General features: G+C 37.9%; 1 protein-coding gene across 1 annotated transcript in view; it reads right to left on the reverse strand.

Moving 5' to 3' along the window:
• Smarca5 (SWI/SNF related, matrix associated, actin dependent regulator of chromatin, subfamily a, member 5) overlaps positions 1-14,901 on the reverse strand; it is a 34,357-nt gene that overhangs the window by 7,021 nt on the left and 12,435 nt on the right. Inside the window, exons 9-19 of the mRNA XM_040734818.1 lie at positions 14,619-14,687; positions 12,045-12,154; positions 9,894-10,120; positions 7,329-7,450; positions 6,624-6,776; positions 4,551-4,683; positions 2,939-3,087; positions 1,903-2,022; positions 968-1,078; positions 612-725; positions 166-288 (exon numbers count right to left, since the gene is read on the reverse strand). Coding sequence (XP_040590752.1) covers positions 166-288; positions 612-725; positions 968-1,078; positions 1,903-2,022; positions 2,939-3,087; positions 4,551-4,683; positions 6,624-6,776; positions 7,329-7,450; positions 9,894-10,120; positions 12,045-12,154; positions 14,619-14,687 — 1,431 coding nt within the window. The remainder of the gene's footprint in view (positions 1-165; positions 289-611; positions 726-967; positions 1,079-1,902; positions 2,023-2,938; positions 3,088-4,550; positions 4,684-6,623; positions 6,777-7,328; positions 7,451-9,893; positions 10,121-12,044; positions 12,155-14,618; positions 14,688-14,901) is intronic.

The following is a 14,901-nucleotide window of genomic DNA, read 5'->3' on the forward strand; positions in this document are numbered from 1 at the left end:
TTCACGACTGCTGGAGATGGCCTAGGACATCATACACGCGAGGGAAGCAGTCCCGTGCTGCGTTACAGTCAGGCGCCCCCCCGTTACTCTCTTTGAAAGCAGCAGTTTGCACTGTCTCAGCACCTACAGTACCATACAGCAGAACTGTGCTATGCAAGGCTATACCTGTGTCAGCAGCTTCTCCTTCTCCTCTAGCTCCTCGTCATTAAGGGGCTCCGCTTCGTCAATTTTAAGTTGTTCTTCTTTCTGCGCCTGTGCCGCGTTAGGTAGGTCAGGACTCCGAGGCACCTAACACACGTTTTCCAATGGCATCAATTGGTAAATTTTAAGGGGCTTAATAGACTAAATTCTTAACAAATTAACATTTCACATTTTCAGTATACCCATGAAAGTAAACACAGTGATTTCCAATGTTACACTTTAAAAAGTATTACTCATGAAATTTTTTTCTTCAATGAAAGCTCACAAAATTCATATGCTGGACACATAAAACTAGAGTATAGCAAATAACAATACTTCCTAGTAGGCTCAGCTGGCTAAGCAAATGCCAGTAAGTAGCTGTGCCCTTGTGGTTTCTGAGGAGAAGATATATAGAGAAGAATTTCAATCACCTTGTACCCAATGGTTTTCCTGTAATACAGGATTTCTTTTTCCAGTAATTCAAATAAACGTGGAGGAAAGAACTGGAAATCCTGAACATTTGGTTGTTTTGGAGGTCGAGGTGCCTAAGGAAAATTAAAAACAGTAATTGTCCATTAAAAAACAAGAAAATACAAACACACACACACCCATATTAAGTCTTTTTGTAAACCATGATAGCCAATTCTCCAAGGAACAGAATTCACCTTTTAATGAAAATGAACTGACATTAATCAAAATTGAGACAAATTCAAAAACCACACAAAGCATACTTCTCAATTTTACTTTGTTTTACAAAGTATTTCACTATCCCATGCTGCCACTGTACCTTGGGTGCTTTAGGTTCGCTAACACGGAGGGCTTCCCTGAAATATGCATCAACTGCATAGTTGGCTTTCCTCTCTCGTTTAGGTGGCTCAATCCACTCTGTGAATGCAATCTAGGACGTAGGAAATAATTCAAGTCATTAATTTTATTATACGCTGCAGTAAATTATCTAGTGATTTATAAATTAAAAGATACTGACAAACTACTGCACTATAAATTCCATAAAGGTAAGGACTACAGTGTTTCTTATACTATGTAATTAAAACATAAGACGGAATCTATAATACTATAGAATATGTGCTACAACCCAAAATCAGAAAAAAAAACACAAAGAATTTTCTTAGAAAAACTTCTGAGACTAGGTTTAATAAATGCCCAAATGCTTAAAAACTAATATATTTCTTCTATATCGGATTTCCCAATATTTCTACGCAGTAGTAATTATTGCTAAGGAAATGCAATCATTTTAATTACCAATCAATTCAAGTTCTAAGAAAAATAGCCTGTGGCCTTTTTATTGTCACTTAGTTTACTTTCAAATATCCCCAGTTATACTAACCCCATACAATAATACTTTCAGTAACAGTATATAATGAAACTTTATCATTCACGTTACAAACACTCCAAAACTAGCATAGTGGAACACATCTATAATGCCAGCACTAGAGACATAAAGGAAGATTAGCAGAGTTCAAGGTTACCATCAAATATAACGCAAGGGTGGGCACTCAGGGCTGTAGTAACACCCCCAAATAAATAAATAAGCAAGTGAACAAGTAAATAAATCAGAGCTTACAAGCTAAAACATTGCTTAAACAAGGAAAACCCAAGATGGGAATAAACAGAGCTGGTTGCTGCTTACAACAATAATTATAAGCTCTCACAACTGACATAAGACTCCAATTTTTCAGTAAAATTTCATTCTGAAATAAATACCTTCTGTTTTTCTCTGTAGTCTTCTCCTTCAAAGTTATAAACACTGGACTCTGTATCCATTGTAAAGTTTCTAAGTGAGCTTTCACCCATCTTGGAGAGCTTTTCATTCATCTCTGCAGTCTACACAGAAAGAAAACATCTCATTGAATTGAAAGCAAAACAATCTGTAGTCAAAATGGATTAGACTTCTGGGGCAAGAAAATGCCTCAGCAGCTAAGGGCACTTGCTCTTCTAGAGGACCCAGTTCATTCAAAGACAGCCCAAGACTACATTTAATTCCAGTTCCAGGGGATCCAGTGCCCTCTCCTGGCCTCCTTGGGCAACAGGCACAATCATGATGCACACACTCTCATATACATAAAATAATCAAAAAAAAAAAAAAGATTAGACTTCACAGTATACAAAAGCTTTTTATAGAAAAAAGTTGGTGATTCACAGAGGAAGTATATTCTTAAGTAGTTTTGGTCTACACTGTTAAACTCAAATTTCCCAAACTCTCAAAGATGTCCAAATATCCAAAAATGAAATCAACCTGGATGACAGGAAGATTTCTGTCAGCTAGATAAAAGCCAGCATTCCTCAAGAATTTGCCATGCCAGATCCAGCTATGGAAGGGAGTCATTTCCCTTACCTCTGGCAGCCTCCCTACCTATGGCACCTATTAGCATATCAAAGCCCATGCTGCCTTCAGAGTCCCTCAGTATCTATCACAAGTACCTGTTATACATTCCAAAGCCATGCCAAAGGCTAGTAAGTATCCTAGCCTTCCTCACTTCCTCCCTATGTAAACTCTCTCCAGCTCCTGGGCTTCCCTCCTACTAACTACTCATCCTTCTAACAGCCTAGCTATTTCCAGGAGTCGCCCCTTCAGTTCCTGCTGTTTTCACTATGCTCTCTACTCTCTGCTACTTTCTTAGCCCTAGCCATGTTCAAGTCTACTTCTTTCTCTGCTCTAGACTCCTCCAGATGCCTCTGGCTGTCCTCTTATATCTACAAAAAGTAAGATTCCCCTTAAGCCTCCAACAGAGCATCTTACCTTCTTTGCACCTCTTTCCAAAATGCCATCAATATCCTCATCAGTGATCTCACTTTCTTTTGATGCAAACACATGCGTGGCCCCATGTCGAATCATTTGAAGCATTTCATCTTTCCCAATTTTGTTCAGGTTCTGATCTACAAGCCTCCCTGGAAAACATTGTATGTATGATATTAAGTATAAATTAAAAATTGTGTTGTATGATATTTACGTTTTTACTATATACTTAACATTTTACATGTTAGAGGCAATACCCCATTTCTGTTTACTGCTAATTTACAGGTGATCAAATTCATTAGTACATTAAGTTTAATGCTACATTTTTCAGCAGGGTTTAAGTTTTTAAATATGTCTAAAGCTTATATATTATGATACCTACTATATATTGGCTCAATAATATAATTTTTGAAGAATACAGTATTTGAGATATATTTGAAAATCAAGTTGGTGAGCATAGTGGTGCATGCATTTAACCCCATAAACTGGGAGGCAGAGACAGGTATATCTCTGAGTTTGAGGCCAGTCTGGTTTACATAGTAAATTCAGGACAGCCAAAACTATACAGGGAGACCCTGTCTCAAAAACAAACAAAAAGAAAATCAAACAGGGAATCTCACGCATTTTAACATTTGTAAACATTATCAACTTAAGAAACATATCAGAAAGATACTATTGCTCACCTTTCCTAGTCAGCTTTTTCTTAGAAAACAAAATACCAAAGTCTTCATTGTGTTTCAATTTCATGTAAGAACAGGTGCCTTTAATCCCAATACTGGGAAAGCAGAGCTAGGCAAACAACTGTGAGTCAAGGCCAGCCCAGTCTAGGCTAGCCAGGGCTGCATAGGGAGACCCTGTCTCCCTACCCTATCACCCCACAAAATCATAAAAGAAAATGTCTACATATGATGAACCCAAAGTTTTTGTAAATTTAGTTTGATCACAGAAAATAATTCAATATTAATAAACTTAACAATTAATTAATTAATTGAACCAGTAGGAATTTAGTCAATGTTAACTTGTGTTTTCACAAATGCAGGCAAAGGATGTATTTAGGTCCTACCGTCTAGTCCTCTGTCTAGTGAAGAGTCTCTCTCCTAGTACACTCTAAAGCTCCTTGACAGGAAGCGCCTTCAGCCCACTAGTTGCTTTAATCTCAGCAGCAAAACAGTGTCTAACAGAGTTCTAACAGTGTCTAGCACAGTTCCAGGTAAGTAAAAAGTGAAACACTTTGTGTCTTCCATTTCTTCAGTGTCCCCCAGGACTGTAAATCATCACCACAGCTCAATTTAATATATACTCTGCTGAATGTCATAGTTTACATGGTACCCGATTCTTCAACATTTTTAAACATTACTGTCATTTCCACTGATGTGAAATGTGAGGCTCAGGCGGAAGGACACTGCTAGCTAGTGAATACTAAACTCAATTTACCCAAGCTTAAAACCCATTCCCTTAGTAACAAAATCAAAGTTTAAATATCGGGACTATGAGCCATCTTTCTTGGCTGTTAGCTGGACTCCAGGTTCTTCAAATCTCCTCTCAGAAAGCATCAGACAGAAGTATGCTGCTGTCAATCCAGCTTAGGGAATGATCTGAAAGTTCCAGGCCTCACCTTGTTGAATGACTATTGAATCCAATCTGAGTTTCATCTCTGCACGTTCTACTATTCTTTCTTCTACAGTGTTATCAGTTATAAAACGAAATACTCGGACAGTCTTTGTTTGTCCAATTCTATGAGCTCGGTCCTAGGAGAAGTGAATTATGTCATTTTTGAATACAATTAAAAAGTGAAATAATACAGAAACATGTACAATGAGAACCAAAATTAAGATACTTATTAAGTGTAAAATAGAACTATAAAATACTACTTAAATATCTCATACTAAATATTTCTTAAATTATCAAATTTAATCCAACGAAATACAAAGAAAGCTTCCTAAGGCTAAAAGAAATCAGTTGCTTAATAGACAACAAGGCTAACCACATGAATAAAACAAACATAATGACACTAGCTCATAGGCAAAATTGTAATTAATATTTCAGTTTCTTGATTTCTTTTACTTGAATTTAATTTCAAAGTCTTTCCCTTCATGAAGTTAATGAAATCTATTTTTGTTTGTTTTGGATTTCCTGGAACTCACTCTATAGGCCAGGCTGGCGATCTACCTGCCTCTACCTCTCAGATGTTGGGATTAAAGGCTCGGGCCACCACCAATGGGCAAAATTAATGAAATCTTAATTTTCACTTATTAGGAAAACAAAAATGTCCTTCACGAATGATGTAAAAATATTTAAACATTACACAATTAGCTAAATACATTCAATCAAATTAATTTGCATGCTAATTTAACTTCTGATCAATTCACAACCTCCACATTAACTCCAGCAAAGCACTTCATTTCTAATAACTTATCAACTTACCTTAACCAAGAGTACAAGACAAAGTGACCAATGCAGATCTCAAGCGGCACTCACAGACACCAATGTTCTAAGTCAAGTCAGTTTGCATAGTTTACAATAGTCTGTGGTTCATTAATTTCTCAATTTTCTCATTTGGCCAGACACTCCAAAAATGGGCACAAATTTTAGGTGTCCCAACTGGCATAATAGCTAGCTGCTCAAGCTGATTTCCCCTTTCTCCCAAAGCACAACTATACTTATTTACTGATCCATTCACCAGAGTATTCAAAATATCTTGGCTGACCTATTAGCCCAAAGATGAAACTCCAGTGTCAGTGAGCACTCAGCTCTAAATGGGACGTCTTTATCGACTTCCCACCCCAGCCAAGTGCTCTCAAAGGACATCAAAGACGTGGGAGGGTGGGAGAAGGAACCTAAGAGCCACAGACTGGACAGGAACACGGTGAGATGACATCTCTTGTATACAACACATCCACTATAGGCATCGATCGACCTGTAATGGCTACCTGCACACAATCAAGCTCATCAAAGTTCTAGCAAGGAGCTGCTGGCAAGTAGCTCTCTGTTCCCTCAGTAGGGACCTTTTTTTGCTCTGGGGGTAGCCACTGGTTAAGTTGCCCTTGCTCCAGTAGATGGCCCCATGTACAGGTGTACTACAGGTGTGAATTCATTTAATTACTAATGAGGAGTTGGGACATATGTGAGTCTATTTTCATAGCACTAATTAGTCTCACTGGGTTATTAAAAAAAAAAGACATGAAGTTGAGAAGGGGAAGATGTATTAGGATAAGTCTAAGAGTAGAGAAGTAGGCAGAGGGAATGGGAGAAAAAAAGGAGTTGAGGCTAAGGACATAGTTAAGCAGGTAAAATAACTTTCTGCACAAGCCTGATGACCTGAGCCCAATCCCTTGAAACCAGATGGTAGAAAGAGAACAGACTCCCCTGGTTGTCCTCTGACCTCCACATACACACCAGGCAGAGATGTGGACACACTTTCTAAATAAATTTTAAAAATAAAAGAAAATTCTAGCTGGGCGGTGGTAGTACACGCCTTTGATCCCAGCATTGAGACCAGCCTGGTCTACAAGAGCTAGTTCCAGGACAGCCTCCAAAGCCACAGAGAAATCCTGTCTCGAAAAACCAAAAAAAGAAAAAAAGAAAAAAAAGAAAATTCTACTAGGTGAAATCAGAGATGTTATAGAATGAACAGACCCTACCTAAAACATCTACCAAGCACACAAAGCATTTACTTGTTATCTCTTACCATAGCCTGAAGATCTACTTGGGGATTCCAATCTGAATCATATAAAATCACTACATCAGCAGTAGCAAGATTGATGCCCAGACCACCAGCACGTGTGCTTAGCATAAAAACAAACTTTGTGCTATTTGGTTCATTGTATGCATTGATGGAGTCCTATGGGAATAAAAATAACAAGTGTTAGAGAAAGCAGCTGGGACTACAGGCACATGCCATCATGACTGGCTTAGAAAACTATTTTATCTGGGGCATGGCAGCACATTCCTATAACCCCATCACTTGTGAAGAGACAGAAAGATCAGAAGCTCAAGATCATACTTGTCTACACAGCGAATTCCAAACCAGCCTGGCATTTAAGTTCCTGGCTGAAGAGATGGCTCAGTGTTGAAAGCACGGGCTGATCTTCCAGAGGACCCTGGTTTGAGCCCCAGCACCCGCACACAACCCTCTGTAACTCCAGTCCCAGGGCTCCGACACCCACTTCTGGCTTCCTTGGGCACCAGGCATGCACAAAGTGCAGACAGACATTTAGGCAAAATACTTATACACACAAAATAGAATAAATTTAAAGAGAAAATGTATTCTTTAAAAAATCAAATATTCTAATACAATGCAAACAAACATATTAACTTGGTACATGCTAACATTACATAAAAAATAAAGTAAAATTGTTCTGATATTTTTATCTCCCCAGCCTTTGTTACTTACTTGTCTCTCATCATGGGGTGTCTGCCCATCCAATCTGCAGTACTCATAATTTCTCCACATGCAATAATCTTCCAAAATGTCTAACACCCTGGTCATCTGACTGAAGATTAGCACTCTTGAACCTAATGAACACAGATAACCCATTGCAAAGAGCATTTTATTTAAAAATTTAAGGCTATTGAAAGTAGGATTAACAGATTACCAATCAATTCCAAATCCCTTAGTTAGAAGGATAAAATGGCCTCAGTAAAAACCCAGGTCAGCATCTCCTCCTGTCCTCCATTAAGTCACAGAGAGTGACATGTACAGCACACTAAGGTAGACCGCTGAATCATTAGTCTATTACCTCATAGGTGGTTAAAAGGAGTCTTCAACCACTCCACAACCTTTCTTTAAACATGATCCCCTGGGGCTGGAGAGATTGCTCAGAGGTTAAGAGCACTGGTTGCTCTTCCAGAGATCCTGAGTTCAATTCCCAGCAACCACATGGTGGCCCACAACCATCTATAATGAGATCTGGTGCCCTCTTCTGGCCTGCAAGCATACATGCAGACAGAACACTATACATAATATATTTTTTAAATTTGTTCCCTTAAACTCCCCAACACTCCCAAATCCCTAGTACCATTGTAACTATGAAAACATGTTTTAACTCCCATCTATTAATAGATGTGTGCCTCATATTTATATGAGAAGTCCTACTTATATGCCATGACTCAAATTAGTCTACTGGTTTCCTCACAAGCCAGCTATGGAACATCTTGAGAAGATATGACAAAGTAGCTGTTTTGAGAATAACTGATTATAGTACGAGTCTAGCTCAAAACTGAGGCTGACAAGCTCTGCACACATCCTTGGACAAAAGCACAAAGACATTCTGGTTCTCTTTCTTAAAGTTCAGTTAACTCTCACCAACACTTACCAGCCTATAAGTTCCTGCCACTTCTACCTACCAAATCAGCCTTTAACTACTCAGCTATTTCCATTAAAAAATACAATAAAGTGGCCAGGCATTGGTGGTGCACGCCTTTAATCCCAGCACTTGGGAGGCAGAGGCAGGCGGATCTCTGAGTTCCAGGCCAGCCTGGTCTACAGAGCGAGGTTTCAGGACAGCCTCCAAAACAATACAGAGAAATCCTGTCTCGAAAAACCAAAAAGAAAAAGAAAAAAAAAATACAAGAAAGTAAAAGTAAGCCAATTCACTAATAACCACAGTGATGATGTGGCCATCATTATCAAGGTGCATCTATTTGCATACCCATCTCTCCCTCAAATATCATACCTGTAAATACAACTGGAGATATGTAAAAGTTCACTGTACTCTTGATATCACAAAAATCTATTTCATTTAGGACTGGTATTTATCTTTAAAAGCTGATATATGTTATAATGAACGAGATGCTTCAATTCATCTAGGTGAACTACACATATATATTATGTATACTTTTTATGTTATATACAATTCAGACATAGCCATTCTCATATATAAAAAAATTCAGAATACTGTAAATAGAAATGCTCTGAGTCCACGTAAATGCTATTTAAGTAAATTTATTTATTATATATACAGTGTTCTGCCTGCATATATGATTGGACACCAGAAGAGGGCACCAGATCTCATTATAGATGGTTGTGAGCCACCGTGTGGTTGCTGGGAATTGAACTCAGGTCCTCTGGAAGAGCTGCCAGTGGTCTTAACCTCTGAGCTATCTCTCCAGCTCCTTAAGTAAATATTTTAAACTCCATAAAAAAATACAATAAAAATGTGGGAATTTTTCAGTCATTGTATCTCGGGTAGATATTAAAATGAACAACCATTTTTTCAGAAGTACTTGGACCTTGAAGAATCCTTGTGGAAAGCAATAAATTGTTTCCTGTGATCTGTAGACCTGTTTTGCTGAAAGGGCATTGTAGTCATCCCATGACTTTGGTCACAAGGCACCTTAGGCACACCTAAGGCTTTTGTATTATTGTTACTGCAAATATACAATAATAAAGTACATGGGGGCATGTGATGCTCTCCTTTAGTAAGACAAATAAATTAGATTAGGGACCTTGGTATAAGGAAGTACTTTGTGTAACTTTCAATTAAATACATCTTTGTTTGGCTGTTTGGGGTTCAGTCCATCAGGGGCTAGACTGTCCTGCTGTCACATAGGTCTTAAAATTTCATCTTGGAGTGCCTTCTTTCTTCAACTGACTGTGCTATGCATCTGGCATGAGAGAAATACTGGTCTAGGCACCCCAATACTCAAGATACCCCCTAGGCCCAAAAATGTATGCAACATCACTTTCTAAACAAAGGATCGGGGAAATATGTATGCAGAAAAGGCATTCCTGGTATCTTATGATAAAAAGCTGAACAGTAGTTCCTCTGAATATTTATCAATTTCTATGAGAGTTAAGGACTAAATTTAGAAGGGGATTGATTTGGCATCCAACACTTCAACTTTAAAAACTAAAGTTGTCAAAACAGACATTTCAAAGTGTTGTTCTTTAGTTCTCTTAATATTAGAGTTTGAAAGTTTCTGTTACTTTTCAATGCAATGGCAGTAACATAGATACCTTGTTCTTTTAGTTTAGGGAGCAACTTGTCTAATACCACCATTTTGCCACTGTTGGTAACGAGATGCATATCTGTTGTGTAAGGTGGACCAGGCTCAGCTCCATCGAAGAGATATGGATGATTGCAGCATTTTCTCAACTGCATCAAGATATTCAATAACCTCATTTTGTCCATCTTCCCGGCTGAGTTTAATATGTCTATATCCTTCATTAATATACGAGTATACCTATTAAAAAGAAAAATTGTTTAATGTCTGACACTTGCACACTTAATCTTCATCACCCAATCACAAAATACTTAACAATAATTAGAAAACTCATTGTCTGAAATTTGCTTCCAATGATGTAGGAATAAACGAGTACACACACATTTAAAGTTCCGTATGTTTGTATATGAAACAAAGGCCAATGTATTGCTCAGAATATATCCCATCATTAAATGATAGATCATTATGCTATCCATATATTACGTAGCTGATGTACACCATCAATTCCTAAGGTCTGGTTACTTATCATCTGTAACCTTTTGTTTTTGTTTTTATTGCCTATAGTGCATGTTCACATTTATGCCCTTGAACTTTAAAGACATTATATGTTCAAAACAGTCTGCTTAAATAGAATTAAAAAATAAGTAGTGTGATACATTTTCATGTAGTTGAGATTAAAAAAGAAAAATTGTTTTAAACACAATTTTAGTATACAGTATATTTTAAACAAAAAACTATTCATTTTACTCAATTACAGTCATGAATCACAAAATATTTCAGTCAACAGACAGCACATACAACAGATGTCCTACAAAATTATTCCCTAATTTAACAGATGTCACAGCAAGAATATTCTAAGGCATCTGCACATTGTGGGAAAAATGCCTAACAATGCGTTTCTCAGAATGTATCCTACTATTAAATGATACTTGACTTGTCACATACTGGGTAGCTAGTGCAACATTTGAGTAAGAAAATTAAGATCTAAGAAAAGAAGAATCCTGAGGCTAAGGCACGATGAGATTAAAATGAACATTATGTGATTTAAACATGGTGTATATATCAACACACAGAGAAAGGGACATGCTTGTGAACTACAGGGGACTAGGCACTGACATGGAGAACAGATATCCATGCAAGGCAAAACATTCATACAACAAGCACAAAGACAAGCTTTACATATCTTTAGGTGTGTATTTTGTATGCACATGTATATTTGTGTGTGTGCACATCTGAAAGGGTTGTCTCAGGCCACTCTCAAACTAACACAGCCACAGCCTTTCCTGTGATGTGACTACAGGTGTACACCATCACACCTAGTTTACATGGTGGTGAGGACTGAACCCAGGATTTTTGTGCATGTTAGAGAAACTCTCTAACAACTGAACTACATCCCTGAGCCAGTTTTTTCTTTTGTTTGTATCATGGATCTTGCTTAATTCTGTTCATTAGCTCCCATGACTGGACAGAAAAATGTTGTACTTTTTAAGTACAGAAATTATGACTCAGGCCAGGCGTTGGTGGCACACGCCTTTATTCCCAGCACTCGGGAGGCAGAGGCAAGCGGATCTCTGTGAGTTCGAGGCCAGCCTGGTCTACAGAGCGAGTTCCAGGACAGCCTCCAAAGCCACAGAGAAACCCTGTCTCGAAAAACCGAAAAAAAAAAAAAAAAAACAAGAAAAGAAAAAAGAAATTATGACTCAGCTTCTTTATTTATTTTACATGCATTGCTGTTTTGCCTTCGTGTATGTCTTGGTGAGGGTGTCTGGTCCCCTGGAAGTGGAGTTATAGACAGTTGTGAAGTGTCATGTAGGTGCTGGGAATTGAACCTGGGTCCTCTGGAAAAGCAGCCAGTGCTCTTAACTATTGAACCATCTCTCCAGCCACATGACTCAGTTTTTAAGAACTTGTGGTAAAATTAATAGAAACACGCTGCTCAATATTAGGATGACGACATCAAGCTTCTAGTTTTTGATCACATGTCTGAAATAAAATACACCCTGAGCAACAAGAGCCACACTGCAGTCAGGCTGGGGTGCTGACTGCCTCCTACCGCTTCTTAATGGGCACTGCATTAACGGGCTAAGCTTAACCCAATAAACAGAAATCCCATAAAGACACAAAACACTGTAAGATGAAAATGTAGGAAAAACAGAATACATACCATTCCCTTTGCATTTTGCTAAGACCCACATAGATTTTTACTTCTTTCTTTGGAGGTAAACTCTTTTCAACATCAGCTTTAATTCGACGTAGGAGGAATGGACGCAAAACCTTAGAAAGGGCAAAAAGAAAAAGATAATCTTATCTGCAATATTGGTATTACTTCAAAATCTTAAAATTATGTATCAATATATGGAAGTTTGTTTGAATACCAAGTAATTTTTAAGATTTCCCTGTCTCAAATACATAATTTGTCACGATTTTATTCTTGAAGGATAGCAATACAATTTCATTATTTATCCTATATGTAAGTATTTACATAATACTTGCTATATTCTCATTAAATACTAGGAAACAATGGTAAGTTTTAAAACTATTTTCAACATTGCTAATTCATGCTAGTTTGAAAATTAGTTACTTGCACAGACTTTCCAACACTGATTAAGAGCTGCATGGCTAGCTTTTAAATAATTATCCATTATAGAAGCAGTCCATGTGGCAAGTATAAAATACTCAGTTCAGTCTCTAGCAAGTTAACAAATCCTTGAGTCCCTCCCAGTCCTTTCCTAACAGTAAGCAATATTCTTAACTTTTTAAACAACACAGATTAGTTTCACCTCTTATTCTTAATTTTATGCAACAAATTATCTCTATATATTACCACTTGTAACTTTTATCACTTGAAACTTTTTTCATGCAATGTTTATGACTGGCATCTAGATTTCACAAAGTAGTAGTGTTATATGTTTCAATAAAGCTACAATTATTTTTATACCTTCTTTGTAAAAGGTTTTTCTGGCTTATAAAAACCATCAGCAACTCTAACCAGATTACAGCAGACAATAAAGTTAGTCTAGACCTAACCAAGCACCAGCTATTGCCATGACAAGACTTGGCTGTGTTCTAAAACTGCCTAGCCAAATGCAGCTGGATAAACCCAGGAAAGCTCTGCAAAGAAACCAAACCCCACAAACTCTGAAATCATTAAGACGCCAGCTATGAGGCGGCATCTGCAGAGAGTAAAGGACTGGGTTAGCAGTAGCGTGGATCCTAGCAGTGAATGGCAAATCACTCCTAACAATATCAGGCTGAGCTTTAAAAATATTATTGTGCACATGTATCTGTGTATGATGCACACACTATAGCACACATGTGGAAGTCAAAGACACCCATGTCAAATCCATTCTTCTCTCCTTTCACCTTGGTGTGTGCCTCATACGACCCCCAAAACAAGCACCCTGTGTAATGCTGAGTCATGTCACCAGCCTCCCAGGCTGACTTCTAAATACACCCTCCAAGGGCAGGACAAAGTAGAGAAACCATTTCTCCTCCTTGGATTGATAAAGCATTTCATATTATTTTGAGAAAAATTAAAAAAGATACCAAAACTACTTGACTCGCTTTACCTACATGTAGCTAGATACTTACAGGGAAGCCATGAAATGAAGGCTATGGGAGGGAAAAGTAGAAAAGAACCCAATTCCTCTGTCTCTTTCTCAGTCAGGTTTTATCAACACTCTAATCACTCAATACTTAAATAAAAACAAAAATCTAAACAGTAAATGTTTGGCTGCTATCTGAATTAAAAGTTCCTAGGACACTATCACCTCTCAGATATACTTAACAAAAAATGTCAACGCACAAGAATTTAAAAATATTAACGTACATAGGGAAAAAAGGTCAACCTAGCATAAAGGCTCATACCTGTAATTCCAAGACTAGTGGCAGGATTACCTAGTTTAAGGCCACCATAGCTGCATTCGAGATCACGTCTCGACAAGAGGAGAGGGAAAAGCAGAAAAGCGGAAGAGAACAGGAGGAAGAGAGACAGAAAGAAGGAAAACGCCCACTGAAGCCAGACGCCCTGCCTTTGTGCTTATGGCCCATCAAGGAAAGCATCTTACAATGTCAGAGTACTCAGTGACCCAAGATGCAATGAATACAAACAAGTGCCTCGGCCTAGATGGTTAATGAATAAGTCTAACACTACCTAAAAAGAAATCAGAGATTCCAGATAGAGTAAAAACAATGAACAAAGAACAAGTGGAGAGGAAAACTAAAGCTAAAGCTGGAATATTCTGAAAAGAATGGTGTAGGGAAAGGTGAGCAGGCATGAGTGTATCTCCCAGGGAACTTTTACTATGTTTCTAGGCATGGTTGTTGTCACAGAAGGCGTTGAGGAGAAGTGTTAGGGATACTGTTAAATGGACTGTATACAGTACATAGTACAGCCTTTTCTTCTCCTCCTATCCCCTATTATCCAAACCAAACGTCAACAGATGCTGAAAAGGCCTAATGTCAGGCCATGAAAGGACTTCTAGGGCATGGTCACAATGCCTTGCTTGATCCTGACACCAAGAACATCCTTAGCTTTTACCTGTGAACTAAGAGGTTACTTTCTTCTTCATTACAAGCACATCACAGGTTCAAACACTAAAACCATCACACATCATCCCCTAGGGTCATTTCAAGGAGTAGATTTAAATTCAAACAAACATAATTTCGTATTGTACTTCTGTTAACAGTAAAACAATTAAATAGTTTCCCATTAAAAACATGCTCTAACCATACTTACCATATGAAGCCTCTCAACTAGCTTTTGATCCCCAAGGCAATTATTTGTATCAAACCAGGAATCAAAGTCCTATATCAACAAACAAAAAACATCTTAAGGTCAAAAATAACATTACCCACAAATGCCCCATAGCACCAGATGTTAAAATGATTTCTTCAGTTAGTATAGTATATGCATTGTAAGCCACAAAAAAACAATTAAGTTCAGCTGGGCGGTGGTGGCACACACCTTTAATCCCAGCACTCAGGAGGCAGAGGTAGGCAGATGTCTCTGAGTTAGAGGC

The sequence above is a fragment of the Mesocricetus auratus genome, unplaced genomic scaffold (assembly GCF_017639785.1).
Source record: "Mesocricetus auratus isolate SY011 unplaced genomic scaffold, BCM_Maur_2.0 Super-Scaffold_100041, whole genome shotgun sequence".
NCBI lineage: Eukaryota > Metazoa > Chordata > Mammalia > Rodentia > Cricetidae > Mesocricetus > Mesocricetus auratus.